Genomic DNA, 25,824 nt, shown 5'->3' on the forward strand with positions numbered 1-25,824 from the left:
AGAAGAATTTATAGTGTAAGTCAGAAGAGAGACAAATCCATCTTTAAATCAAGCTTCCTTTGCAATTTTGACAAAATCCTACTGTCCCCCTTGCAGATCTGATACACTTTCAGGTAACAAATTTAGAACACTTACTAGCTCTATGTTTTACAACAGTAGTTCTTGCTACATCTAGGTGTAGCAAAGGAATACATTTAGTATTTGTTAACGTGATAGTTGTTGTTGTCATGTAATAGTCATGTTAGTTGACTTGTGAATGGTTCAGAGATAGTTTTTTCTACCTTCCTTTTATTTTGATGCCATCCCAGATTAAAATGGGCAGGTCTCAGCATCACATTTCAGGGTCTTGGATCACCTTGGCTGGTTGTAGTTCCACAGAAGGGCAGTCCACTTGGCCCTCCCCAGCAGATCCATGTCTGTTTGTTACTGGTTTGGCTGAGGAAGCAGGTTTTTCTGAAGCATTTCTCAATGGCTAACGCTGAGAAGTATCCTGAACTGATCATTTCAGGTATGTTTTTCGCTGTAAAAATGTATCTTGTGCTTCAAGTTCTGCCTATTTAGTGAGCTCCTGGAAATGTGTGCTTAGCTTAGTGCAGCACAATAGTGTTTGATATTTGACGTAAGCATTACGATTTATGTTTGGAAGTATTAGCTAATTAAAACAGGGGAAATGGGGGATGCTTGTTGTAATCCCAGTTAGCAGGTGGCTTACTTTGCAGCATGGAGAACATCATAGCACAGAGAAATGAATTAACTTATTCATCACCAGTTTTCTGCTTGAAAGAGGAGGATAAAAGGCAGCAAATTAAACTTCAGCACTGCAGAGGCATCCTGAGCTGGCCCTGTCTCTGTGTGGTTCTGGTGGTTTCTACAGGACAATACCAGTCTCTGGTCACCTGATTTGGTCAGGAGAGCAGCTTGCTTTTACCTGTAAGTGAAAGGTTTCAGACCCAGTGATGCAGAAAAATCTGTAGTGCTGTCTCCTGCACGCTGGTGGAGGGGTGTCTACCTGAATCTGCAGGTGGTCTCACTCTAGCCCCAGGTAGGATGAGTTTCATCACAGATAGGATGAGTTCCATCAGGTACCTGAACTTTCCTTATCTTCCACCACTGTGAGAGGGCATGATCATGGCTTTCTCCATGGAGGGCTGCAGAATGTAGCTGTGCCTTGCCTTCCAGCTGGGGAAGGATCAGCAGGGACTTACTCGCATGTGTCTTGTAGCAGAGCTCATACAGATTCGTCTGGTGTGTTGCCCAGAGTTCTTTTAGGTCACTGTCAGCGTGTTCAGCAGTGAGATACTGGGGAGTACTTCACTATTTCCAGTTCCTTCTTGGAGAAACTGAGGCAGAGCTGCAAGGCTGGAGAGCCCATGAGAAGGAGACTGAAGTCTGTTGTCTCGGCCATCGCTGCAATGTTTGTGACAGGAGGGAAGGGCTTTAGTGATGGTGAGTTTTGTAACAGCAATCAACCTCTTTGGTGCATGCTGTTCTCTGGATTTGGGGTCAGCCTCAGCTAGTGATTCTGTAGGCCTAGAAGTTGGCTGGCTCCTGGGGTTCCAGAATTCAATGGAATATTCAGGGAATTGTGGAAATCTCTGCATCCACTCTTTGGTGCGTAAGGAGGATATAAATCCCCTGTTCTGTGCATCCCTCGGGAGAGAGCTGAGCTGGGCTCAGTTAGTGCCTCCCCTTTACAAGGGGATATTTTTCTCTATTTTCTGGCGTAGCATGTTTGCCAATAGTCACAGAACCATGTGGTGATAAAAGAGTCACAAACACTCAAAAAAAGACTCATAGAACAGAGTAAAAAAGTGGGAACTTCGATTTCTTTACATTTTTTACCATTGTAAAATTAGAGTGACTAATTCCTCCTTCCTGAGAGTTTTGTTGTGGCTCTAAAATGGACTTTGAGGATGTTGAACGTTGTGCAGGAAATGGGAGAGGCCTGGCTCCAGATACACAGAGACATTTGGCTTGAGGAAATCTTCCTAACGACAGTCCCAGCCTGCAGATGAACTAAAGGTAGTTATGAAGTTAGAGAGTTGTTGGCAAAAAGGTGATATCTGCTGGTTTTTGACTCTCGTTCCACAGCCAGAAAGTTCTTGAAAACCTTTTTAAAGCTCTTTTTAAAGCCTCTGTTCCCAAATCTAAATGGGTAATAGTAATAAATAACCACTGACATTGCTTAGAGATTTTTTATCTTTCAGTTACCATGCATATATTGAACTTATTTGTAGCATGTAAATTCCAGATCAAATCCACTACAAACATCTTCTTGTAGAGACTTCTAGAGTCATCAATAAAGGCATTTTAGTTTTTGCTGACAAGATGAGGAGTTCATATTTTTAAAGTAATAAACATAGACTTTCTATGTAGAGAGTTGAATTATCTTTGTTCTAGATTTATCAATTGAGTTAGTTAGATGACACCCCAAAATCAAGTTCTGGATGGTACTAAGTGCAAGCCAGAGGCTGTCACAGTGAGCAGCTGTTGCAGAAGGCAGGGGTATGAGAAGAGGAGGAAATGTAACCGATACCAGAAAATGTGCAATACTTTGGGCAAGAGCAATGTGCAGCCTTGTTGCCAAGTGAGGGGATTGTCAATTGTGTGGGTCGTGAGAAAGGATTTGCTTTTGATCCAAGTTCTCACCTGGAATAGGTGGCTGCAGCTCGTTTACATAAGGTCTGAGTTTGCCCACGTGTTTTGTCAGTCTCTACGAGGCAAGATAATGTAAGTTAATGACAAAAGGTGGTGTGCCCTGGTTACTGGAGAGGCAATGCACCAGAGAAAAAGTTGGCCTTTAGATTGTATTAGCCATAAAAAAGATTACTAAATTCTGTTACGTTTTTCTGCTCTAAATCCAGAATGACTATTACTTTGAGGCAGTTATTTGTGTATAGATGTGCTGTAAGTTGCAGACATTTCCATGTCCTATTGCAGTTGCCTTTGCAGCACAGTAGACTTTTATCCAGGCTTTGTGCAAAACACCAATGTGTACAGATATATTTCAGCTGCTCCTTGGTTCCATTTGCTTTGCTGCCTTTCTGCAGGAAATGTGTGATGATTCCTATTTAAGGTTTTCCATCCACTTGTAAGATTGATCTGGAAATTTTATTTTAGCTTAATCAAGATAATCTCCCTTTAATAAACTTTAAACTGATGGCTCCAAATATCTGCTGCTATCTTAATATCTGTCACTAACTCCAGCACTGTTTCTATTCTCTTTGTACACTACAGGACTTTCCTCTTCCCAGAAGGAAGCTCAGACCTTACACAGCAGTGTGCTCCCAGCCTAACCTGCCTACCCATTAGTCTCCTACCTACTATTCCCTAATATTCTCATTATCCACCTTTATCACAAACATTTTAATCCTTTTGCTTCTACATCGCAGGTTCAACAGTGTGACCACTCTATTGATTCATATACTCACAGCAAAGCCTTCATCTGTCTCATGGATTATAGATCTAAATTGGTAACTATCGCTTGCTTGCAATATTTATTAGCAGTTTTGTTACTTGCTCACACTCTGTTTTCTGCTTCTGATAAATCTCTCTTGTAGTACAGCTTTTGTATAAGACTCCATAAGGTCATGGCCTTATTTCCTTTATGAGCTTTTTTCCTAGGACAACACACATTGGCTGTAAAAAATTTCCATTGCTTGATAGAAATTCGATTCAGAATTTAATTTCTGAAAAAGAATACAAAAATATTTATTTTCCAATGACAGAGCACATAAAGGAATGAGTTTTTATAATAGAAAATTAACATAGATGTATAATTTGTGAACTAGAATATTTTAATTTAAATACGTTTTTAAAGACTCTTTTTGGGGAATAAAACCCTACAAGATATTCACTCTTTCAAAAAGAAGTTAAACTGCATGTTAGTAACATCTCTCGGGGGTTACTGTTAAACTGTCAATATCAGAGATTAAGAAATCTTTTGGTTTATCTACTCTTTTTTGTTGCTTCCCTACCACATAACTTACACAGTAGTTTCCACAGTCTTTTAGCATCTTCAGGGCTGTCTGCAGTGCTGCTGTCCTTTGTTTCTGTAAGAGCCTTGGCCCGTGTGCGATCTATTTGACTTTAGCACAATGCATGTGGGTTTTTTTTAAACTTTGACCTTTACTTGGGCTCATTATTTCTGCTTTACCAAATGAGTGTGTCTAGTAATCTCTTTCCTTCCTCTCACACTCCTAAGTGCCTATGGATAGCCAGGAGTCCAACAGGTACAGCTGTGTTCGTGACTGCGCCCCTTCTCTTGTTGTCTGCTGTTACCATTTATTCCTTCTAGACTGATAGACATCGACTTCTTTCTTAGATATTCTCTCTTGGCTGACCTTGAGCACTGGAAGTCAGAAACAGTACTGTGGAAGTAGGAAAAAAGATGTTTGGACTCTGATATAAAGGAATGATTTAACGCTGGCAGCTCTGTGAAAAGAGTGTCAGGAGAAACAGAGTGGCCCAATTGCTGAAAACACAGACATACACACAGAGAAAATGAGGCTGGACCCAGCCTGGAGTAGCTGTCATAAGATCTTTGACTCTTAGAAATATAGGGGGGTGGTTTCACCCCATCTTCTCATCTGCCTGAACAAAAAAATGTGTCTGTGCTGGCAGATGATGATGAAACAGTTAAACAGTCACATTTAAATTGTTACTGGTCCTGTGTAACACAAAACATACGTAGGAAATTTAAGTTTTACCTTTAAAAATGAAGGAGTGACATATTAAAATATGTTTTTACTGCTAGAAATGCCCAGAAGCTGTAATATCCAGAACACACAGGTTCATAAGAAATTGAATTTGTTAGTGGGTAGTTTGAAGTATAAGTTGCATCAGTGTGACCATGTTTCATGGTTAACTGAGGTGACTGACAGAAGACAAGGAGACTTTTTTCCAAACTCTCACAATGTTGTGAGAGAGAATGAGACATGGAAATGGTCATGTCTGTGAACACACTCATTTGGTTGCTAATAGAGATGTGTAACTTCCATGGGAATGATTGGATTTCTTGTTTCTTGGCTGTGAGAGGATAGAGAAGAGCACCCTCCATTAGTTTGTAGCCAAAACTTCAAGGGGCTGGCAGCACTTGGAGTCAACCTTAGCTTTTTTTCCTGGAAGTAAATGAATGGTGAGATACAGCATTTGATTTCTAGCCAACACTTTGGACAGTTCATGTATTTTACTGAAGCTGGCTGTGGGCAGTAAATGCCCGCAGCCACTGCCCACAGTCACTGCCAACAGGGGTGGCAGTGACCACTTCTAGTGATTTCTAAGAGCAGGAACGCTATGCTGTTTGGTGTTTCACTACAAACTATTTTGATTCTTCACCATGATGTTGGTCACAAATTGAAGAGCACAGCTGTGTGAATCCATCTGTATGACACATTTCAGTGAGCACTGAAAGCAGCAAAGGCTGGTTTCCCATGGAGGTGTCTTAGGGCAATAGGTTTTTTTTCTTTTAAACTTCATTAGACCAAAATAGAAACTAAATGCAGGAGAGCCGCCTTGACCGAGGAACATATTCTTTGGTGGCTAATAAGCTCTGATTAAGATTTTATTGCTTTAGAGCATTTGCAGCAACCTGCTCTTACGTGGTTTCTTTGTCTAATAAAAGATGAGCTCACACTGCAGGCTTTTTTCTCAATAGGGAAATAATAAGGTATCTCATAGCTACGTAACTGCCTATTTTCACAAACTAGTTGGAAGTGGATGTGTTTGAGACCTTGCTCCCATTACTAAAGCACATGGGGGAAAAAAGGTTGTCAATTTTAGTATGCTCTTAGTTACAAAGCAGCGGGCAGAGAACTAAATGATGCAAGGCCTCATACTGAAGTGTCCTCAAGGACAATCTGATTGGCAGCTTTTTCCTCTCCCGTGTAATGGGTTTTATGGAATGCGGCTAAACCTTTCCTGTACAGGTATTTTATTAAGGATTATTCCAAGGCAGTCAAAATGGAAACATTCACAAGCGTCTCCTTTGCCCTCTGCATGCCAGTTGTGTTTGACTGATCTTCTGCAACTGAACACTAGACAGCAGAGATGCTGCTCTATTTGGAGCCATCCTGAATGAACCGTGTATGTCCCTGTGTGCCCAGGGAGCAGGGGGCTACACTGCCAGCTAAATGGCCTTGGACCAAGGAGGGAATACAACCCCCTGAGAACAATGGCTGTTTGGATGATTTGGAGGGAGCTGCCCATTGTCATCGTTCCCCTCTGCTGCTGCTGCAGAACCTCCTCCAAGTGCTGAGGGCCTGCAGGAGATGTGATTCCATGGACCTGTCTCTCAGTAGCATAGCAACTGCCATCAGTTCCCACTGCTCTGTCCCCTCTGCTTGGCTCCCTCAGCTGTGCTGGATCAGGAGCTGAACCAACTTTACAAACAGCCCTGCAGAACAGAAGTTGTAGGAAGATTTATTTTTAACTGGGATCTCTCTGTGCTCTGAACCAGCTCTCTGTGGGGTACAGGACTGGCATGACTAGGGAGTGCTTGGAGTAGGAGTGAGACAATAGGTGAGGAAGAGGAAGGGGAGAACGGGAGTAAGGTCTGCTGTTTCCTGGCTTCAGAATTCAGCACCAATTCAGGGGCAGCCCTGTGAACACTTTCAGCCCAAATGCTGGTGGAGTTCATCTTCAGTCATGATCTACCATGAGAGGAGTAATCAGAAATTAGAGCAAAAGTCCTTTCAGTTCCACTCTATTGACTGGGGTGGGGGAAGGGAAAAGTCAAATTTAAGCAAGGGGATGGAATTTTCTTTGAAATCTTTGTGCTCTGATGCTGCCTCTGGTGATTCAGGGCGCTGACCTGCAGCATCTCCAGCGCAGCACAGAGGCAGGCACAGGCCAGCGAGTGTTGTGCTTCTATGACAACAGCCCCGCACTCCGTGCAAGTATCATTTGATCTTATTTTCCGTGTTGTGCTTCTAACAAAGCTGCTCGAGCTGGCCACATTCTGTAATTGCTTTCTTAACTGGCATCTGAAAGTCACATTCTTAGCCAGGTACACTTCTGATTAGAGCAATCTAGAGGGGTTAATAGAAGCAGCAGTGCTTCAGGTAAAAGATCAGCTTGGAGTGTGCGGATGGATTCTGTGAAAGCAGGGGTAGAAAGAAGATATTGATTCCTGTATGATTAGTGGAATACTTCTTTGTTAAAGGTCTGCCTCTGAATCTTTAAATGACCAGCCTTCAAGTGGTGAGGGCTTCTCACTTTTTTCAAGCCTCTGTGAGTGGAATGGAGAAGTAGAGATTTTTTTTTATTTATTTTTTTTCTTTTTCACTTGAGTGCACAAGTGTTCTCAATGGCATTTGTGGAAACTACAATGTGTACGGGGAAGATAAATTACTGAAATGGACAACTCTCACTGTCTTCCAGCTTGGTGATGGTACAAATCAACCTGATAGATAATCTTTACAGCTGAGATTTCTGAGATTAAGGAGGCAGTGAGTGCATTGGCCTGAGTGTTTGCATGGAAGTCAGTCAGACGCTGAATTCTTCATTTTAGAAATTTCTGTTGTGAACACAACACATGGGTGGAAGAGCTGTTTTCTGGTACACTGATGAGAAGAAGATTTGTTCCTGTGTTTTCTGGAGTGTTTCAAAGAGCTGTGCAATCCGACAGAATAGCAGCTGAAGTTCAGAAAAGAGTGTATCAAAATGTTTTGTATCCTACAGAGAAACACTTGTGGGAAGATTTTATTGCATTCAGTGCAGCTGTTCACTATTGAGCTACTGATAAATTGCTTCAGAAACTATCCTTGTTAATGTAATCTGTGAACGAAATGTCTGCTGCACCAGCCCTTCTCTGTGTGAGAAAGGTGCATGTGTTTAATTAGAGATAAACCGTCCTGCATATTGTATTGAAGTTTAAACTGGGTTGGGTTTGGTTTGGTTCCCATCTGTAGGGAATTTAAGTTAAATTATTATCCCTACTTAAATTGCCTTTGGACAGCATTTTGGTTTATAGCTGTTTAACTACAGTGAATTTTGAACTGTTTGTTTTGGGTTTTTGGTGTTTTTTTTTCAGTAAATGAGTGAAGTCCTGTGTGCAGGTGAGACTTAGTAAGAAGGAAAGTATTTGGCCACATGGTGAGAGTAGACATTGGAGGGAGTTTTGTTCCCAAATATGCCTATGAATCTGAGTTGAGGGGAAAATTATTTCCTTGAATGCTGGGGAAAGATGAGTCTTGGGTCTCCACCCAATGCTTTCTGATACTGCACACAAGTAGCACAGGTCCTGCTTTGGATGAGTAGCTGCTGCTCAGACCTGTGCTGTCATTGCCCCAGTTTGCCAACCCTGTGACTCGTTAAAAGGAGCTAAGACCCTTGGTTGTTTGATGTGGGGTAGAGTTTAAAACAGCATGAGAGATTAAAAGTGTGGTATAGGTAGTAAAAGGTAAAGTTTCCTTTTCCTCCTTTGTAGTAATTTGGTCTGTGTAGTTGTGTTCTGCTCTGTACAAACAGAGATGAAAAGTCAGGGCCTTGCCTTCTCCCATAAAGTGTCTGAGCTGCGTTCATTAAAGCAGCCAGGGTTGCTCAGTGAGTCCTGATATTTTAGATTCAGCTGTTGTTTTTTGGTTTCTGAATCCAGTTCAGGGTCACAGGGATCTCTGAGGCTGCATCTTCCCCCCTCCCCATTCCACTAAAATTCACAACTCTCACAACCACATAATAAAAGGGATAATTTATCCATTCCACATGCTGCCTGCAGCCACACTGAGCCCTCATATTTTATGCAGGTGCTGTTCATTTCAATTGCAGCCTTGATAGTAGATGGGTGTTGGATAGAGTTAAAATTTCAGCTGAAATTCCTGGTGTTTCATCTTATCTTCTTGCCTTTTTTTTTTCTTCTGTAAATGTTGAGAACAGAACTTTTCTAAGGCTAAAATGGTGGTGGTGCATGTGCTAGAAGTGCAGATTTTCCACAGAAGTAATAAAAGGAATTATTTAGGTTTATTTACCTTGCAGGCTGCTTGGTGAACTGCACGGTTGGCTGCACTGTCAAAGATTTTAGTTCTTGGTTGCAGTACTGCAGTTTATTGGAGCAACAGAAGTGGCACCTTGCCACAGGAGTAAAGAATGCTGTTTCCCCACGAGTATTTGAACAATCTGCAATAGCCATCTGTTATTCTGTTCAACACAAAGCAGTGCAACAGGTGTATTTCTTGGGCTTGGGAATCTTAGCTGTACAAGTGAGTAATAGACATTTAAAGCCAGGATTTAAAAGAATATTTCAAAGTGTGTTCCTCTTTATTCAGCAGATATAGTGGTTATGACATCAGAAAGTAGAGAGGTAACCTAAACATATGGTACACAGTTAAGGAAAACAAATGCTGAACTGCTCTTAAATCTGTTCTTTTTCCATGTTTGTCATTGTCTTAGATGGCTTCAGTAACAGATGCCAGATACAGGCAGAAAGATACTTCAGACCAAAATTTTGATTACATGTTCAAGCTCCTGATCATTGGCAACAGCAGCGTGGGTAAAACATCCTTCCTCTTCAGATACGCTGATGACACTTTCACACCAGCCTTCGTTAGCACAGTAGGGATTGACTTCAAAGTGAAAACAGTTTACAGAAATGACAAGCGGGTGAAGCTGCAGATTTGGGTAAGTGCCAGCCTGTTCAAAAATGCTTTATATTAATCCCAGCAAAGATATGATGGTAAAAAAATAGCTTGTTTGGAAGTAGATTTCTGGATTGCTGTAGATTTTGGTTGTTCCTAAGTTCTGTGTGGCTGTATCTTTGCATTCCTGCAGTGAGCTGAGTTCTCTGTATTGCTGGTCAGAGCCCTGGTATTGTCTTAAGCAGCAGCTCTACGATCTCAGAAGTCAGTGTCTATTAAACTGCAACAAACTCTATGCAGGTCTGGAGCCCTTTAGTAGCACTTTTTCAGTGAGCAGAAATTCAATGAGTGCTCAGTGAGTGAACTCTATACATAACTTCTACTATGGGTTTATGTCCTCTACATACATACTTGTATCTTCCTGCAACTCCTGTACCTGCTCAGCAGTGCCAAGCATTTCTACCCAAATCTGCCCCAGCTAAGAGCTTGGTTTTGTAATTGATTTACATACACTGGATTTATAATTAATCTTTAATAATTATATTTAAATGTAAAATTATAGTAATCACGTGGTTTTTTTAATTTATTGTGGTGAACTTGAATTGTCACAATAAATAGTGAGCTTATAAAATGAGGATTTTTTTTTCTTTTAACTACAACTCTATTATTCGTTTTATTTCTGGGTTGCTGGATACAAGTTACAACAAATTACTTAATAAAAGATCCTTTTTGTGTTGAAAAATCCTGATATTGAAACTAACGTAGATAACCTGGCATGAAGCTGTTTGATTTAATTTAGGGTTTCGGTAATAAAAAGGTTTGTACTTCAGGCCCAATAAACAACTAAAGATGATTTTCGTCCAGTTGGTCCTTCTTAATTTTGGAACATGGAATTTTCTAATAAGTTGTGTAAAAGCAAGACAGAAAGCACCATAAAATATTTGGGTTTTTTTTCAGAGATTCCAGGATTAAAGTGAATTAAGCAATAATCTTAATTAAATCTGTTTGAAGGCTTTGGGGGGGAAAAAGGCTTTAATAACCTTAAACTTCTTATGGAAAGAGATGTCAGGTGGATTCCTCAGAGGGTGCTATCTATAGGACCTGTAATGTTGGAGTTACCAACAACACTGTTGATTTAACATTTATTTTTAATAAAAGGTTCATTCAGTGTTTGACAGTTTCCACAGTAACTCGTGTTCTGTTCTTCTCTCTTTCTGTGCTCATTGCATGAGTCCCTTATGTGAGTTATGATTCAAGGACCTTAACAAAAACATCGTGTACCTCTATTAAAACCACAGTGTTTGTTTATCTCCTGCCCATCCTGAGATTATATGTTTAATTTCAATGTGTTCTTCAGAGTACACGTAGTAATAGTGGGGTCCATTAATATACCAAAATTATGTGTTCCTAAGTGTAGGAAGGAAGAGTTTTCTTACCAACCCATCTTCCAATTACTTTTTAAAAAACTACTTACAGCTGCTATTGAGTTTCTATGAGTGTAGGACTATGTGGCCCCAGTGAACACTTTGCTTTGACCTACAATTTTCCAGTTGTATTGACTTTTTAAATTATGCTCCTCGTGAGCTTGATGTTAAGCCAGGTTTAATGTGAAACCAAGTGAAGAAGGAGAAGTACAAGTGCTTAATTTAACCACTTCAGATGTCTTTATAGAATTCAGAGAGAAGCACTTCTGGGAACCTCTGATGCTCTCTGTCTGCAGAGCTGGGTCTTTCTGAGTTCGGGGTGCTTGTGGAGCTCTCGAGTGTGCACAGCTGTGGCAGACTCGAGGTGCTCAAGGGCTGTGCCAAATAACCTTGTTTTGTGCTCTGCAAATCTCAAGGTGAGGGGGAAGTTGCTGCTGCTGTGCTGTGATCCAGAGAGATCAGTGATCAGCGGGACTTTCTACGCTGAGTGTTGCCTGTGTTGAACAGAAGAGAGGATATTCAGGTGCAGTACTCCAGCTACAAACAGTTCCTCGGGTTTTCTTAAAGCTGAGAAAAATAAGTGCCAAACAGCTGTGTGTGAAGACTGACAGCTGTGTCAGTAAATGTCTTTCTGGCCTGTCTTGAGCTTTTGTATCTCCAGCAGAAATTGAGGAGCATTTTAAAGCCAGAAGTCCCACTTTTGTGTTTGCTGGATTTGAGGACGTCTGTGTTTTGTGAATCAGGATTTGACAAGCTGTCAAATGTAATGATCAAAAAAGAGTGCTCCTCTGTTTAATTTTGATGTCATTGATGGGCCTCTTGCCTTGTTGACATTAACACCTCAATTGCCCAAATTGATATTTTAATAAGAGCCCTATCAGTTGTGGCAGTGACCAAGCAGGCTGGGAAATGGTCTGCTTTGAAAAGACTTGAAAGGAATATCTCTTTAGCTTGAGAGGAATGTCACATAGCAAAGATATTCATGATGTTTTTAAGGTAGAATGACAGTGCTGTTGCTAGAGAACAAAACAGTAAAATGGTCCAGAGTGGGCTTACATGAAATAATGCTTTGCAGGCCTTTATTTTTTTCTTTTTTTCTTTAAACAACTCCAAGATGAGTTGACTGTTTTAATTTCAAATATTTTCGGACTTGTTTAGAACTGGTGGTGTTATATAAAGTAGCTGTATGAGACAGTTAATTTTGTGGTTGGATGAGATTTTATAATATTTTAAATATTGAATTTAAAAGATTGTTTACATAAATATATTAATATAGATATATAGATATATAGATATTCTAATATCTACATAAATGTAATTCTTGGATTAGATTTTTTTTTTATGCCACTGCCACCTGAAATAATACTTTCATATAAAGAATCTTCCTTGTGATTGATTTGTAAGGAGCCATGGGGTGTGCATGTAGATTATTTCTTTCTTAACCAACAATTTTGTATTCTCAGAGTTGCTAATTACTGATTACTGAAGGAAAACTATTATATTTTCAGCTAGGTATGGTTTTTATTATAAATAAACCTCAAAGGTAACATTATTATATTCTTAGCAAATGCAAACAGCTAATACTTAATGCAGAGTTCAGGTTGCCTAGCAGCTAGAGAGGGCCACTCTGTCCAGATCCCAATGGAAGCAGGGTGAATGAATAAAAGTGATTTCAGTTTTAGGTGAGAGCAAGGTGAGATTTCTTCTTTTTCCCCCCCCCCTTCTTCTGTGCATTTGTGTGTCTGTTGGTACCACTAATAATGGTGGTAGAAATACCAGCAGAACTCATGAGCAGTACAGCACTGAGGTTAAATGCTGGCCCAGGCTACATTAATTACATGAACTCTTTACACAGTAACATAAAATAACAGATGGAAAGTCATGAGCAGTGTTGAACCCAGAACACTTGCACACCACACAATACATACTTTGTGTGAGGCATTTGATTACACTTCCATTACACTTTTGTACAGCCCCCTGCACAAGGGACTCTCAGTTTTGTTGCACGTACTGCACATAACACGACCACTTACATGATTAATAATAAACAGAACTAAATACAGGGTTTGGCAGCTGATGTTACAGTTGAAACTACTTTCAACCCCCCTTGTAAAAGGCAAATAGAATTAAATTTAGCTTCAGCTAAAAAGGCTGTGATGTTCAGAGGCAGCATATTTAGACTGCAGTATGATTTTTCTCTTAAGGTGCTACTTATCGGAATTACACTACTAGGATGAAGGTCTTTCATTCCCATTAACAAAAATGTTTCCATGTCTTAACTGCTGAAACATGTTGGGGTGTGAGATTAGCTGTAGTGGATGTGTGGAACACGTGTTACAGCTCTCAGGCACAGCTGGGGAGAGGGTACAAAGCAACATCGCTCTGGTTTTTCTGGATCTTTAAGAACCGAAATATGACAACTGCTAATTATACTGAGTGGCAGTTACCATTACAAAACAGAAAAGTGCAAACCAAAATAAACCCCATGCTGTGTAGCTGTCCAGAAGGCAAATATGGAGTGTTTTTAAAAGCTTTTTGTATCAGTTGTCGCGTGGATGACAGGATGTTACTGAGCAGCTCATCTCATAAGAAGGGATTCACAGAAGTAACACTGGTAACTAAGTCTTTTTTTTTTCTCCATTTACAGGAGGTAAAATTAGAACACCATCATATTTGATTGTAAATTTTAATGTTAATTGCACACTTAACCAAAAGCTAATTATGCATTTCAGATGAGAGAATCATCTATTCCCCAGACGTCCCATTCCCATCATAGTTTTGCTGAGTTCCTTGCAAGCACTGACTTTAAGCTTGAATGCTTGCACAAAACTTGTTTCTAAAAAAAGAGATAATAAGGTTCTGTAATTTAACGTATAGATGCAATAGCAGTGTGTGTCCCCAAGGATCTGAGAGGCCTGATTCTGCTCAGTAAATTCACAGCTGTTGTAAAATCCTCTGATTTGCTGTTTAAACAAAGAACTAAAATGGAAAAATTCATGAGAGTGAAAAGAATAGGTTGATCCTTGTAAGAGAGTCAAGAATTACATTTTATTTGCAGCATTAAGGACTTACTGGGTCCCAGGAATGGGAATCATTGTGGTTGAGTGGACATAAAGCACTACTTCTGATGCTAAAACACAATGCAGAATATTTGACTGGAGAAAAGATGCAATAACAGTGTCTATAATTCAATTCCGAGGTCTTGGTTACATCTCAAGTAATAATACACTGCTGCTTTGAGAAGAACTTGGTGCTCATGCCACTCTGAATGGGCTTTAAGATTAGAGTTGCAGGAGTGATACAAGGGAGAAAAAGAAAAACTTAAAAAATAAACCCCTGAGTGGTTAGTTATCCCTCACACTATTGAATTTATTGAACAGCCTAAGCTTGCTGAGCAAGGCATTGCTGTGTTTGCAGTTAAACAGTTGACATGGAGGGTTTATTTCTGTTTATAGTTAATCACCTTAATCCCATTGTTATCTCATTATAACTCTGCATTATAGTGAAGGCCAAATTCAACTTCAGTCTAAGTTCTGTTACCACTGCAGTTATTCCTGCTGACAATATTGGATTTGCTCTCACTGCAAGGTGTAGTATCTCCTTCTGTGCTCCAGCTTTGCAGAGTCACTGCATATATGGAGCATTTGCCCTTGCTTTGTGCATTTCAGTAAAATAAAAAAAGTACAAATTGTGTTCAGAGGTCTCAGGTTGTATCCAGGAGCAGTGTGGAGTGTGTTTGTGTTATCTGATAAAGAGCTGTTGGTAGGTCAAAGGTTTGGACCTTTTCTAGAGAAAATGGTCGGTGTTAATACTTTGTCCAGTAGAGGAGAAAGCTGTACGTGGGAAATTTCAAGGGAAATTACTCAGTTGGTGTAGTAAGGCAGTTAATATTTGAGAGGACAAACGGGTTGCTGTGCTCCTGATGTTTTGCATTTAATGTTTTTTTTTTTTTCTGCCCGAAATTCAGAATAGATATTTTGTAATCATTTTACATAGGTCTTAGACTCATGTGCCTCCAAACATTTTCCTGTTGTCCTTGTCTTATCAGAATCACTCTCATTATTATTTTCTTTCACAATGTTATCTTCTGCATAATGACTAGGTATATTCTATATTTAAATATGCTTGGTTACGCTGTGATCAGTTATGAGATAATACAGTGGGTGGAATTTATGAGCTCTCATAGTATTTGTCTCAAGTGAGCACTACTTAAACTATGTCACATTTGGTCAAAAAAGACTATGGGGCTTCACATTTATAACTTTAATGCATTGTGTTGTCTGCTGCAGTGTCATGTTTATGCAACACTCGAGGATGCTGAACAGCTGATTTTAGAGCTAAAACCAGGAAACCAACCCCCCCCCCCATTGTTTTCTGATATGAGAGATTGTACCCTGTAGCACAACTGGACTACCTGGGAGTTTAGCAGTGGGTACTTCATGATTTATTTTCTGTTGAGCAGCTATTCAGCATCATCCTGATTCATTAAACAGTGTGAACTAAGCTCCCAGATGCTGAGTGCTGACTTGCTGTATTTCTCTTGGCAAGGCTGTTTTCAGTTACATTGAGGGAAAGTCGTGTGAGTATCCCCTGAAGCACATGTTGATTTGTTAGAAAGGGGAATGTGTGATGATCCTCCCAGCACGTGGAAAACGGTGGTGTTGGTTCCCTATCTACAATCTAACACATCTGTAGTGGGTTTTTTTTTCCTTTTAATAACCAGGTCCCCAGAATGGCCTTTTTTACCTGGTTATCATGGTTAAGTGGTGCTGAAGCTGCAGTGTAACCACAGCGTGCTCAGACACCCAGCTGACTGCTGTGTGTAGCCGTGTTGGAGGCATTGGGCTCTGCAGACTTGTATGACAGAAAGAAACACTGGTGAGAAGTACCAGAAACAGGACAAAAAAGCAGCACATTTCTGCACTGTGGAGAACTGGAAGTTTACTGGAAGTTTACAAGGAGACACTGATCTCAACCTAGATCTTGGTGAGCTGCTCTAGTTGCCCAGCAAATACTAATGAGAGTGACAAAGTAGGAAACATAAATCCTGTTTGGTGTTAGTTATATCTTTCAGTAGCAGCTTAGCACCTTGAATTTTATGGTCAGGGCCACTGCAGCCCAAAAGTGTACCCTAGGCATCCTAATGTATCCCGTGTTTCTGTCACAGTTTGAGCTCTGCAGCATTGCTAAGATGTTCCTCCCTCTAAATGGAGCTGCCAGTCCCAAGTGTGTTGCTCAGCTCACACGTGGCATCCTGTGCTTCTGTTGTGCACTTGCATCTTGTTTGAAAATTCCTCTGGTTTTGCCAATTTTGCTTTGCATCTATTTCTTTGCTAATCAGATACTCAGTGCTTTACTACTGATTTATGTTAGAAACTGAAACAGGAGGTGGCAGGAGTGTTTGAAACTTTGGGGGAGCAGGTGTAAGTGGAGCAGACAAACACACTATGTTATGAGCTGCTGTGCTTCATTAACTGAAGTACCTTCACATGGTATAAGACTCAAGTGATTAAACTTGTTTGTTACTCAAAGGAGGCTCAAAGATGGTATTTTCCCAGCCAGATTCTGGCTGGATGGTCTCTCTGACAAACTGACTGAGACATCTGTACCAGTGCTAGAGGGGAAAGTCGTGGGGGGAGAGGAGTGTGTGTAGATATGTGTGTGCACATAGGCTGCTCATGCCTGTGAGATCTGACTGCTGCTCTGCTTTTGCTGTAGCCAGAGCAGTACAACAGAACATACAGGGGATCTGTGCATAGGATGTTTATGAGGCAGAATACTCACCCTGCTTCTGGTTTTAGTTATTTACTTATTCAAAGATTCACCTGCTGCTTCCTCTCCTTTGGTCCCTCTGTCAGTGATAGTGCTGTGGCAGTTGTGAAGTTGCTGCATGTTCCAGTGCCATGGTAACTGCATCCCACTCCCCTGCCTGCCAGCAGGCATTGAGCCTTCCCAGTTGTGAGAGGAAGCAAGTGCTCCAAGTGCCAAATTGTGGTAGACTGGCATGAGTCAGCTTTGATAAGTCCATGGAAAGTCCTTTACCCAGGACTGCAGGTCTCTTCTTTTTTTTGAGGGAAGAAAGAGAAATAACTCCCATCAAACGTGTTTTGGATTATTTTTTTTTAAACTCTAAGATTGTCCTACATTATTGAAAGGCTAAAAAATGCATTCCCATTGAAGTTACCACCAAGTGCTAAATTGCTTCCTCACTGTGCATTTTAGCGTCATGCTGTACCCATTTCTGGAAGACTATGCCACTTTTCCTGTCCTTTTCTCTTGGCTCTGTGTTGTGCACCTTGGCTTGCTCTTGATGAGGTCAGAGAGCACCTTTGTAAGCACTCTTGCACCAACTGTAAGGATAGTTCTTGCTGAGTACTGTCATAACAGCATTTGAAATCATGGAGTTGTGCCTAAGAGTGAACAAGAAGAGCTGGGGAAAAGAGAGAAAGTCAGTTTACTTCTTTGCTTTTTGGAGAAGAAATATTCTGGCTATAATAAAGCACACAGGTGCATCATTTGATTACATGGAACAATAAGACTGGAAGTTTACAGCCAGGCAAGGGTAATTAAGGAATACCTTTTTGAAGTCTTTCACGTTTAAGAGTGGAATGATGGACCTTAAACTTTATATTTTCTTACCCTCTTGTGGCCCTTGCTGGACCATAGAACTACCAAAACTGTGAGTGCAGTGAAAACTGGTGCGAAACTTGAGCAGAACCACAGCAGGACCATGAAAAGAAAAACCCCCATGCCTTTACTGATTACATAATTACAGTGGAAAACAGAACCAAAGCAGTGCTCACAAACACTGCCTTGCTAAGCAGCAAGGAGTGGCTCTGAGTGGCAAGCCCAGGAGGTCTGGGTTCTGCAGGGATGGAACTACTGTTATAGGACTGTTGGTCTGCATGAACACCACGTGGATTCCAGCCTTCCTGGGAGATGGTTGGTGTCTGGGCTTAGTGCTGTCTGAGATGAAGAAGGTGGAATGCATTTGGCAAAGCTCTTCAGCCTGTTTTTATACACCCTTCCTCACCAAACCCCCTTCCTGGGTTGTTTTCCTGAGTGTGATACACACTGTGAAGCACAGAAGAGAACTGAATGGGTTGGCCAATTATAGGAACTCCAAACGAACATTATTTTTATTCTGATGCTCATTCCAAGTGTTGTGCTATAATTATGCAACAGCTGCAACTCCATACCTCTTTAGGGCTTCTTATCCTAGTAAAATGGATTTCCTCCTCTGTAAGAATGCCCTTCATCTTGAAAACAGCATGCAGGAAGGGTCACCACTGCAAAGATATTTAGTAAGGTAAATTTGTCACAACTGCTTGGTCTCCCTTGAGGCTTTGGGGTTGGAAGTGTAAAATTAATAGTTTCCTTTCACTTTTGCTGGTTAATGATTTTAGGGAAAAGTGAACTCTTCCAAGGGAAGAATCTCCATAAAGTTCTGCCTCTGCGATGTACTTGCAACTGTTCTGGAGTTGCACATGCCCCACTTCACAGTCGCCTGTTCAAAGCTGTGGCCATCAATCTCAAGTCTTGGACATGTTTGAAATTACTTCAGTTTTTCTGCTAAATTTCTGATGTAAACATGCATAGGAGTTACTTAGAATTCTATCAAGACACTGCAAGAAATCTAAAGGGAACAAATTCAGCAGAAATCACCCACACCATTGTCATGGCAAAACTGTGATTTGAATAATCTTTCACCTAAATCTGGAAATGGCCTTGGTCTTCAGGATATTTACTGTTTTAATGTGAAATTTCACCCGAATTGGTGGTACCTGCAGAATCTGGCTGTGAGTTAGACACAACAGCACCTTTGCATCACTGTGGTGTTGGCTCAGTCATTTGTCAGTTCTCCCATCTGCAGCACATGCTGTGGGAATCCTCTCCCCTCCACACGGCCAGGAGATCGGAAAGTGCAGTAGCTCCAGTTGCGTGTCAAAACCTGGTGTTGCTAAGTGATGGCAGGGTAGCCACCTGCCTTGCCATTTACAGAACCCAAGTGCTCAAACAGAAGGAAATGAACAGCTTTATTTTCCACTAACTGCATGCAAGGTGTTTATTCACTCCGGTGCTGGAAATATCAAACCTGCACATCCCTTTTACTCCAGCTGGAATCTCCAGAGTTTTAAACTTCCTGGAATGGCAGCTGTTTATCCTCCCTGAAAATGCATCCTCTAAGTGTGTAATATTGTATTACCCTACAACTGCGAGAGACAGTGCAGTCAGTTTGATGATTCAAAAACCACAGATTAAAAAAAAACAAACCAAAAAACCCCACCCAAAAAACACAATGCAAAACCAAACTGCTTTTTATCACCTAATACGAAGGCAGAGAAGAGGTTGTATTTGTTTTGTTGGTTACATCAGAATCCATGCAGTGTGGTCCTCTTCTTTTTCTTTTTTCTTTTTTTTTAACTATAGTCTACATGGCCAAGAAGCATTGTAGCATTGATTTCTTTTCTTAATGTATTTTTTTGTGCAGGAAATAGAGAATAAACCCAGGCTATCATATTTGCTAACTACTCTGGGGATGTTTTCAGGAAATAGGAGAAGTAGGATATTTTTCACTTCCTATATACTTCTTTTATGGATATAAAAAAAATTAATAAAGATTTAATTGCCCTCATGCCACAGGTGAGTCATGTGTGTTCTGTTAAAATCTGTCTGCTCAACAAGGTACTTGTTCAAAATAGTCTCTCAAACAGAGATGCTGAGTGACTTTTGTAGTCATGACTCATTGGATCTCTATTTTTTAAATGAAATGATTCCCCAGACATGTTAATTTTAAGATATCATCTATTAAATTCTTGATTATTAACAATAAGGGTATTAATTTGACAGTGCATCAAGGCTTGAGGGATTCATATAACTAGTGTTCTCTTTTCAGAAAGGGGGAGGACTTGCACAGACCCGGTTTTGGAACTAGAGACCCTCCACCTGAGAGAGTGGAAGCTTTGGAGTAGATTGTCTCCCTGTGAGGCACAATCAGGAATCCATCTCCCCATCTGCACAGTCTTCCCTTCATCCAGATGATGTAGAGCACCTCTGTGTTTGCAGAGAAAGGGTCAGGGGTTTTTAGGAATGAAATCTGCGCTGGCATCAGTGATTACTTCCTACTCCTCAGAAATTAGCTTTTCTCAAGTTTTACACTTCTGCATAGCACAGATTGACCTTTGAATTCAGACTTTTAATTTGGAGCAGTTTTCAGCAGGAGCTTCTGACTCTAGAGAAGCTTTCTCCTGGAGTCAGACGTGTGTTCTGTGTAAAGGAGTGTTTTCTGTTAGGATGTTTGATACCTTGGTTCTCAGTTTTGGTGGTTCCAAAGTATAGCTCAATTCTGACAGGCTGCTGCAAAATCCTATAGTGTAATATTGCTCTTATGACTGACCTCTTCATTCACTCTGAGTAATGAATGGAACAGAAAATTGTCTTCCTTTGTTTTATTGAGTAATGAAAATTGTGCTTCTTTTGCTAAACAACCCTTGCCAAAAATAACACCTGACTGTATTTTATCCATCTCTTTTTCCTTACTATTATTTTACTATACTAAATGCAATCTTTTTTTTTTTCCCCTTTGGATTTCTTTCCATCTTTGTGCCCTGAAGCTTCAAAGACCAAATTTTGTGAGTCATATAAATGTTCCAAGACATCAAATTAAGTAGAAACTGGAGAATGAGTTCTCAAAAGGTTGTGAATGCTGCTGACGTCAATCTCAGATTGAAATAAGAAAGAAGATATGGCTGGTGGATCCTGTGAGCAAGACTGTAAGCACTTATGCTAATTCTGTTGTTGGAGAAGAAATTGTGTTTTTATAAATGAAGGCAATAGTCCCAACTGAAGATTTAACAGGCATTCATCTTAGTAACTAGATGATCTTGAGCTTTCATACTTTACACTGAAATTTGCCTTCAGCGGATTCGAACAAAATAGCTTGGAAGTGACTAAAATGAATGGCAGCACGCTCTCTGCTTTTTCGACTTGTAATATAATTCAGTTCTCCAGCTCTACTTCTGCAGAATTCCTCCTTCAAAGTAACATTGCAAAGTATTTTTTTTAATGATCAGAAGACTATGAACCTATTTAGAGATTTTTCTTGATTGTCTGTGGCAGAAAACAGAATTTTGAAAGCAGCAAGGAGTCATGAAATTCAATATGTCTTATGAATTATTTTGATAACATGAAACATTTATCCTGTAGAAAGTAGTTAGTAATACTGTTTTTGAAGTCAAGTGCTTGCAGATTGTGCATCCATATTGATTTGATGGTGCTATTGAAGCTTCCTATAGGTGTAGTGAGAAGAGTGCAAAAAGTGACTAAAGGAAAGGGATGTTTTCCTTGTGGAAACCACAAGGAAGTAATTTGCTATTAGATTATTAGTGTAGAATATTTTTATATGTGTGCATGTTTTGACAGTTAAAAATTGATTAATAACTGATGTTCTCGTTGACTACTTTATCCTACTTCCGTTCAGATGGTTCACTATAAGCCTGCAACTAACTGTAAATTAATAGTGCTGCAGTGATCCCTCTGAGTCTAGATGTGTTTTGGGCAAAGGTATGTTTCCATTGGTGAAACAGAAGTTGAAGATGTTTAGCCCTTTGTCAAATTGAACTCTATTTTGGAGAGGATCTTACAGCAACAGATACAATAGTGTCAAGTTGAGAGAGACCAAAGTGAATTGAAGTGAGCCCAGAGGTATTGAAGGAGCAAGGTAATGTGATTGCTGGTTAACTAGATCAGGACAGCAGAGGGAATGCCTCCATCAGATATCTGTATTGCTGGGCTCAGTTGCCTTCCCAATGCTGTGAAGACCTTTTGACAGATTTCTGTGGGAAGACAGTTTACAGATTGGTGGCACAGCATGTATCTGTGCATGAAATATCGCAGTCAGGATGAAAATAAACAAGAAATATTCCTTCAAATTTAGAGATTAAGTACAGACTGGATTTTCCTGCAGGTAGCCAACAGGAGCTCAGCAGCACAGCAGTGAAGCAGGGCTGTCTAGCTGGGTACTCAGTGTGAAATGTACTTCTGCTGTGAAGCTGAGGAGAGTGCACAGGAAGAGGTTCTGGCTCACAAAGCCCTTGCATGGTGGTGTGTGAGTAGAAATACCAAAAAAGAACAGTCCCAGGGGCTGGTGCTGCTGCCAGCTGCAGGGGACACCAAGTGAGCCCATCCCAGAGCTCAGTCTCCAGCCACAGATTCCTTCTGGGAGGGGGACCAAACCCCATGAATTTACAGTCCTTCTACCATGACTCCTTAGTTACCATTGAAAGGGAGAGGCTGGCAGTAATGATAGATGATGTGACTTAAAATTTATCAGCCATTGAGATGGGAGATAACTTGCCTTATGTATGTGATGACTGTAGATTTCTAAGGCTCCTGAGTAAGAATGATCAGAGAGCATCTTATCACAGTTTCATCAGTGAGGGAGGGACCTGTGAGGGGTGAAGTCCTTTAAATTACAACTATAGGGCTAAGAAAAAGTTTTAAATTGAGAGCATCGTCATAAAAAGAGTATGTGGAATTTGTCTGATTCTGCATGGAGGAGAGGTTTTAGTGTTTCAGTTACACAGGAATATTTTAGTATTGAAGAGGTGGTCCACCACAAGCTGGTTTATTGGTGATTGGCTTCTAAGTTAAGAAGCTGTTTCTCCTGTTGGTAAACTTCACTGCAATTGTACTTCACTGCAATTTTGTGTCTATTCTAGAAACATTCTTTTCTGATCACTGGATCAGAAGCTTCTACTATTCAGGACCAGATGCTGAAACACTTCAGCTGCTGATCTGAGCTGGCATGGTGATTTCTTTACCCCATAATGATTTCTCTACCCTATAGTGAGTGAGCTCAGAGCCAGAGAAGCATTTTGGTTTCCTGAAGCTTCCTGTTTCTGATTAACTAGGATAAAAATGAGTATCCGCTGAATTGATGCTTATCAGAATTCCTAAACAACTCCTCTGCCTCCAGCAGTGACACTCGATTATGTTTCTCACTCCTAAGCCTCTTAGAGGTTTAGCATTTATGAATCCCTTCTAATACTTTGCTTGACACATTTGGTTAGGCATATGACAGTGATCAGTTGAGAGAAAAACAAGTCATCTCATCAAGTACAAATTGAGGCTTCTAGTAAGGAGAGTGGAGAGGCAAGGAATGGCTTCCTGCTGTTTGAAATCAGGTTAGAACAGGGCTGTTAAAATAACTGTAATGCATTTAATATAAAAACAGGCTGTCTGTACAATTCCCAGCCAACGCTGGACAGTCTTCTATAGCTGGTTTTGTTAGCAGGAGCAGCAGGGAGGCTGAGGACTGAGTGCACTGTAGGGTGGTTCAGCTCTCCCCTGGTCCCTCGGGATGCTGAGCGCACTGGTGGTGTGTCATCTTACGCTTGTTATTAGTTCTGCAGCTTAACTGTGGGGTAAAACCCAAACACAGGGCTGTGAAGGGCTACCCACCCAGTGTCTTCTGGAATGCAAAGTAGATGGTCTAGTAGGGAGGTGGTAACCATAGTGCTGATTGGGGTGGTGGTTCCTGCAGGCCCCTGGCTGTGAGCTGTTGGTGCTCACTCCTGATCCTCCTGGACAGAGACAGGAGGTGCTGCTCCACCAGCCTGAGTGACCTTTCAGCAGTGGCTTCATGATGAAGGGGTCCTAAGCATTCTTGTAATACAAATGATGTTAAGAAGTAGTTGGTGTTGTGAGCAGGTGCATTCCAGCTCGGCGTGCCTTGCAAATCTGACAGCAGCCAGATGTTTAACTGGGTAGAGTAAGCGATGACTTAAATACCATCATATAAATCTTGCAAATGCTGCTGAAGCTGAGACTCTGGGTATGCCTTGTGAATTGTGATTTCTCAGAGGTCCTGTTTGATCAGAGAGTAAGTTCTTGTCTTTAACCCTCGATGGAACCCCACAGAGACAGCAGGTATTGTGATGCACCACTAATGACTAATTCCAGCAAGTCAGTTAATTAATCCTTTGGAGCTTCATGAGGCTGGTTGAAAATAGTTAAAACAAAGATTTTCTTAGGATTTTAATGGAAATTGACCCAATGTTGCTGTGAGATGTAGCTGCAGAAAGAAGCTTCCTACAGCAACACAGTCTTGCTTTGTTATACATTTCAGACAGCATATGGTATACCTTTTAACAGAGCACATGGAAAATTAGTTTGATTTAAGTTGATTGATTTTGATTACTGATGGGAGGATATGCTAATGAGAAACAATCTAGTGTGTCTAAAAGACTGTTTCAGTTGCTAGCAGAGTTGATACATAGTGCTTGTATCATATGCATGAAAAGAACAGGAAAAATGTGTTGGGCTATTCTGAAATTTTCCTCAGTGGTTACTCCTTGACAAACAGGAGGAGATGCATTATTCTGATTGCAGCTTGACAACACATTCTCCTGTCAGTACAAATTAGGACATTGAGTATTTCTAGCTAGGATAGATGTAATTTTTGCCTTAGGAAATGGGTAACATTGGTAGCTGTAAAAAAAACCCTACCCAACCAACCAAAAAAAACACCTGCTAACCAGACAGTAGGGTGGAGTCTGGGGGCTTTGCACCCCCACGCCAAGGTGCCCCCTTCAGGTGCCACACTTTGTGGTGAAAGAGGGTAGCCTGGTGCCATTTTTTAGCAAAACTAAAAAGTTTCAGAAGGAGGTTGTTCAAATAAAATGCTGAACTCCACCAGAGGTATATGAGGTCTAGGCGACCAGCTTGGACCAGTGTCTTTGAAATTGGTCTGTTAGTTTTTAATTTACTGGAACCTGTTAGGTTTAGGTGTTTTTGTACATGTTGCTTAGTGAAAAAAAGCATAATATCATAGTGGAGAATTTTTAGAGAAAGGAGATTGTTGGATGCAACATCTTCAACCTGAGGCTAAAAGCTTTTGCTTGTGAGCATTCAGTTATGGGCAGGAAGCCTTCCTGTCGTGTTGTGTGGGTATACATCAACCAAGGTATGAAGTGCTGCTCTTTGTAAAGAAGTGTAACTCTTTCCTTGATGTAGCTATTCCTCCTACACTCTCAAAAAATCTTATCAGCTTATCTATATTGTGATCCTGCAAATGCTTCAAGCATGCTTCACTCTAAATACACAACTTAGAACAACCAGCTCCACTGGACTCACCCTTACGAATACGGGTTGAAATAAAAATCTCTCCAAACATCAGTAAATGAAGTTGTGTCATAGCAGGTCAGCAGTTCTCCTTATGGGAGATGTAGAATCATAGAATCATTGAGGTTGGAAAAGAGCTCTAAGATCGAGTCCAACCGTTAATCCAGCACTGCCACGTTCATCAATAAACCGTGTCCCCAAGTGCCACATCTACATGTCTTTTAAATGTCTTCAGAGCTGATGACTCTGTCACTTCCCTGGGCAGCCTGTTCCAATACCTGACCACTCTTTCAGTGAAGAAATTTTCCCTAATATCCAATCTGAACCTCCCCTGGCCATTTCCTCTTGTCCTGTCACTTGTTACATGGGAGAAGTGTCTGACCCCAACCTGGCTACAACCTCCTGTCAGGGAGTTGTAGAGAGCAATAAGGTCCTCCCTGAGCCTCCTTTTCTCCAGGATAAACACCCCCAGCTCCCTCAGCTGCTCCTTATACTCTAGACCCTTCCCCAGCTCTGTTGCCCTTCTCTGGACACGACTGATGTCTAAGCCCCGGAGTGATTTCCACCTAGCCAAAAATACCCACTTCATCAAGGAGGTATAAAACCTTATTTGTATAAGAACCTTAAATGATAATCCACAGCATAGTAATTGATAGCAACTGATCCGAGTGACTTATGCAAATAATCACTATAGACACAGCTGC

At 40.8% G+C, this 25,824-nt stretch overlaps 1 protein-coding gene across 2 annotated transcripts in view; it reads left to right on the forward strand.

The window, feature by feature from the left end:
• Positions 1-3,383: 3,383 nt before the first annotated feature.
• RAB3B (RAB3B, member RAS oncogene family) overlaps positions 3,384-25,824 on the forward strand; it is a 47,742-nt gene continuing 25,301 nt past the window's right edge. The window contains exons 1-2 of one of the 2 annotated variants that reach the window (XM_018072362.2): positions 3,384-3,473; positions 9,388-9,615. In XM_018072362.2, coding sequence (XP_017927851.1) covers positions 3,453-3,473; positions 9,388-9,615 — 249 coding nt within the window. In that variant the 5' untranslated portion in view covers positions 3,384-3,452. Of the gene's footprint in view, positions 3,474-6,911; positions 7,007-9,387; positions 9,616-25,824 lie in introns of those variants that run through there. The other variant, XM_018072364.2, reaches the window with a different exon arrangement.

The sequence above is a fragment of the Manacus vitellinus genome, unplaced genomic scaffold (assembly GCF_001715985.3).
Source record: "Manacus vitellinus isolate BGI_N305 unplaced genomic scaffold, ASM171598v3 scaffold_21_pilon, whole genome shotgun sequence".
In the NCBI taxonomy this organism is placed as follows: Eukaryota; Metazoa; Chordata; class Aves; order Passeriformes; family Pipridae; genus Manacus; species Manacus vitellinus.